This window comes from Leptopilina heterotoma, unplaced genomic scaffold (assembly GCF_015476425.1).
Source record: "Leptopilina heterotoma isolate Lh14 unplaced genomic scaffold, ASM1547642v1 Lhet_243, whole genome shotgun sequence".
NCBI lineage: Eukaryota > Metazoa > Arthropoda > Insecta > Hymenoptera > Figitidae > Leptopilina > Leptopilina heterotoma.
In genome coordinates, this window is record NW_025110958.1 from 156,211 (window position 1) to 160,810 (window position 4,600).

The window sequence follows — 4,600 nt, forward strand, 5'->3', positions numbered from 1 at the left end:
CCAATATAGCGACCATATTTTTAAAAAGCTGACGGATTTATCTAAAAAAATTTACTCAGGAGTTTTTAAAGTTATAAAATTCGAATTCGAAGTGAAATTGTAAAATTTGTTTTTTCTATTTTTTCAATTGACTTAACTGTAGTGGAGACTAGATACAGTTGTTCCAATTTTGATGAAAATAGTTACTGTGATTAGAGTTTAACTCCAATTTGTTTGGTCACACGATTAAATCAAAGGTATACCTTTGATTTAATCGTTTGACCAAACAAATTGAATGGAAAAAACAAATTTTATAATTGCACTTCAAATTCGAATTTCATAACTTTAAAAACTCCCGAGTAAAAATTTTTATACAAATCCGGCAGCTTTTAAAAATATGGTCATCATATTGGATCATTAGTTAATCTCTAATCACAACTAGATAATATATTATCTAGTTTTAAAAGACCATAATTGATTTAGCTCTACATCTATTATTTAATTAACTAGAAGCATTTGAGTGACAGCGTGTTAATTGTAGCAACTGCACAAAGTTAATGTCGGTTGTTACAATACCAAAAATCATCTATAACATTTCTAAATTAAAAACAAATAATTTTTTATAACCGTTTTTACTAATTATTTATCATTTTTGGCTTAACGTAATAGTACGTGACAGTTTCATAGAGATGGCAGCATTAATATTGTTTCTGTGGGATTCTGGTACAAATAATTTAAATATTATGTCTAAATTAACAGAAGGAAATCCGCACAAGAAACATGAAAATTGGCAAAAATCGAAATAATAAAAAGTAGTAATTAAAAAGGTTAAAACTGAAGATTTATTTTATCACAATTGTTTTTACTTGGCACTGCATTGAAATTAATTTTAATCAGTTGGTCGCAATGCCCGCGCATTAATTTAATAAGATGCGGAGAATAAGTTGTGGAGAGAAAAAACGGACAGTGAAATTTTGAAGGAGAACAAATTCGTTGTTTATTCATTCAAGTTACAAATCGAAGTGCCTGAAGGCTTTGTCAAATAGAGGGTTTACAGTAGTGGGGGCATACATTTTTAGGAGTGTGAGGAATTTCAGATTTTTAAATGATTTTCAAATTTTGTCACAGCCTTTATGTTACAATAAAAAGCTCCTTTACTTTACCCCTATAAAGTAATATAGTTCTCGTCTACGTGCGAGTTCCAAAGTTTTGAGGATTAAACATATTTTTAAGGATTAAGTAATAAAATAAATCTTAAGAAAGAACTTTTTGCAAGTTTACAGATTCGTAAAATACATCATAAAAATTGGAATTTATATTTTTACACATCTGTTACTAATAGTCTTTCTAAACATTCCGCCCGCCTTGAACGAGCACTGTTCAATATTTAATTAGAAGAAAAATAACAGAAACATTTCTCTTTTTTCACATTGTATCAGTTTGATTTATATTCACTGCATTATTAATTGTCTGTAATTGTCATTTAGTACACTGTTGTTGGAGATTATTTAATTCGTAGTAGTGCCACGCCTCTGATAGAACGCTTATAGGTCCCAGTGTGAGTTTTCACAGTGACCACTCAAACTAGACCATCGTTCCCAGGAAAGACTTCCGTGATTCGTCCTAAAGGCCAATGAAGAGAAGGAACATTATCTTCCTTCAAGAGAACCATTGTTCCAATGGTTATATTGTTTGGTTTTTTCACTTGCCATTTGGACCGCACATTAAGTTGATTAAGGTATTCCTTTGACCATCGATTCAAAAAATGTTGTCGGACACGATGTATATGTTGCCAGCTGGATAAGCGGTTGGTGATGCGACGTGAATTAAGGATGGCTTCTATTTCAGTCGTGTATGTTAATAATTCTTCATAAGTAAACAATACAGCCCCTACTGTTTTCTTAAAGTGGGATTTAAAAGATTTGACTGCCGCTTCCCAAAGACCCCCAAAGTGCGGTGATTGAGGTGGCGAGAAATGCCATTGAATCTCTTTATTAGTTAGAAAATTTACAATTTTTGATGTGTGCTCAGACTCATGAATGAATTTACTAAATTTCTGAATTTCGTTTTTGGCACCTACAAAATTTGTGGCATTTTCAGAGTAAATGTTTGAAGCATATCCACGTCTCGAGAAAAATCGACGCAAACCGCCAATAAACGCTTCTGCAGTTAAATCAGTAATTAATTCAATGTGAATGGGCTTCGTTGCCAAAGAAACAAAAATACAAGCGTATGTTTTTACTTTACTTCGGTTTCTAAATTTTTTCTCTTTTATGAAAAATGGACCACAATAATCAAGTCCGACATTAAAAAAAGGTCGCGATTGAATTACTCTTTCGCGTGGGAGATCGCCCATAAAATAGTTTTGATCAGTCGGTTTAGCACGGAAACAAGTAACACATTTACGAATGACTGATTTTGTAACATTTTTACCATTAATTGGCCAATATTGTGTTCTAATTGAATTTAATGTCGATTGAGTTCCCCCGTGCAAATTCATTACGTGTTGATCGTGAATAATTAAAATTGTTACGTGATGACCTTTAGGCAAAATAATAGGATGTTTTTCTGAAAAGGCAAGATTAGAATTTGTTAATCGCCCACCTACTCTCAGTAATCCTTCCTCATCTAAAAAGGGATTCAAAGAACGAAGATCACTTTTTGAATGCACTGAATTCTCTATAGCGAGCTGTTTAATTTCTTCAGAAAAACATTCCCTTTGTGTCATTTTTAAAATCGTCTTTAATGCATTTCGTAATTTGTTAACCGTTAAACTATCGCTAAGACAAGCTTTACCTTTTGAGGTGTTATTTATGAATCGCAAAGAGAAAGCAATTACTCGTTTTAGTTTGTGAATTGTTTAATATTTGTAGAGAACCTCATTCCGATTTATTGCATTGGGTAAAGCCAATGTGGGCCTTATTTCTAGTAATGGTACTACCTGCATGATGCTTTTAGGTTATTCGGATCTCTTTTGTCTCAACCATTCAGGACCGTTTTTCCCAACGAAAGCTGCATTTTCCTATGAAGACACGTGTCTCCATTTCATTGTCTTTGTTGTTTCCCTGATTTCAACAACTCGATTCGCGACGAACGTTTTTAATAAATTCGGTTGCGTATATTAATCCATTGCAACGTTATAGAAGAATCAGACCATAAAAATATTTCATCAATTGGCTTTTTTATAGCTTGCAAAACTACTTTAATCAAACGCGATAGTAACAATGCCCCACACAATTCTAATTTGGGGAGAGAAACAACCTTTAACGGAGCAACTCGATTTTTTGAACATAATAGATTTGTGAAGATGTTACCATCTGAATTTTCTGATCTTACATAAATGCATGCACCGTATGCCTTTTCGCTTGCGTCACAAAATCCGTGAATTTCAATGCGTACTGCATCTTTAATCACTACCTTTCGATTGAATTTAACTTTATTTAAAAAGAGTAATTGATTTTCTAAGTTTATCCACTTGGTGTATATTTTTTGTGGTACTGATTCATCCCAACTTACGTTGCATTGCCATAATTCTTGCATAACTAATTTTGCTGCAACAACAATTGGGCCTAACAGACCTATAGGATCATATAAGCCTGCAATAATCGCAAGAATGCTTCGCTTTGTGAATTTATGCTCTTGTTTTTCGACAATTTTGTAAACAAATTCATCTGAGATCGTATCCCATTGAATGCCGAGAGTCTTTGTCTCTGACCCATTATTAATAAGCAAATCTATATTTTCAGATGAATTAGCTAACGAATTTACAACTTCTAAATTATTTGACGACCATTTTCTCAACTGAAACCCGGCAGACTGTGTAATATTTATCAATTCGTCGCGGAGTTTGATAGTTTTTTAAAAGTCATCTTCTCCTGTCATTACGTCATCTACTTAGAAATCAGCTTCTAAAGTTTCACTGCCTAATGGGAAACGAACCCTTTCATCTTTAGATAATTGTCTTAAAACGCGTGTTGCTAAAAATGGAGCGGCCGAAGTTCCGAATAAAACGACTGGAGTTTTAAATGTTTTTATAGTTTCGTTTTCGTTTTCTCGCCAAAGAGATAATTGAAATTGAGTATCATGTTCGTTTAAGTTTATTTGTTTATACATTTTTTCAATATCAGCTACCAAAACAATTTGGTGTGTTCTGAATCTAATTGTTATGTCAAAACTGATATTTTAAACAACAGCACCTACCTTTAGGCAATCATTTAAAGAAACCCCTGAACTAGTTTTGAAAGACGCGTTTGATACGATTCGAACTTTAGTTGAAGAACTCGATTCTTTTATTACGGGATGATGCGTTAGAAAGCAATGTTCGTTTTTAATATCTATTTCTTAAATTGGAATCATGTGTTCTAATTGAATTGATTCTCGCATACCCTTTATATATTCCGTTTTTAAATCTGGATTTTTTGCTAATCTACGCTCCAAAGACATGAATTTTTTTTCGGCTAATTTACGAGATTCTCCTAATTTATGTACCTTTTCATTGAACGGAAGAGAAACTGTATATTTTCCTGTTTGTACATCGCGACGGGTGTTCCTTTTGAAGTGTTCTTCAACTTCAAATTGTTCTTCCGATAAAAACGTTTTATATTGAATTTCTTCTAATTCC

General features: G+C 32.9%; 1 protein-coding gene across 1 annotated transcript; it reads right to left on the reverse strand.

Moving 5' to 3' along the window:
• Positions 1-1,558: 1,558 nt before the first annotated feature.
• LOC122503094 lies at positions 1,559-2,707 on the reverse strand. Its single transcript, XM_043613521.1, has one exon. It carries the CDS (start codon positions 2,705-2,707, stop codon positions 1,559-1,561), a length of 1,149 nt encoding a protein of 382 aa, XP_043469456.1.
• Between the last annotated feature and the right edge of the window lie 1,893 nt (positions 2,708-4,600).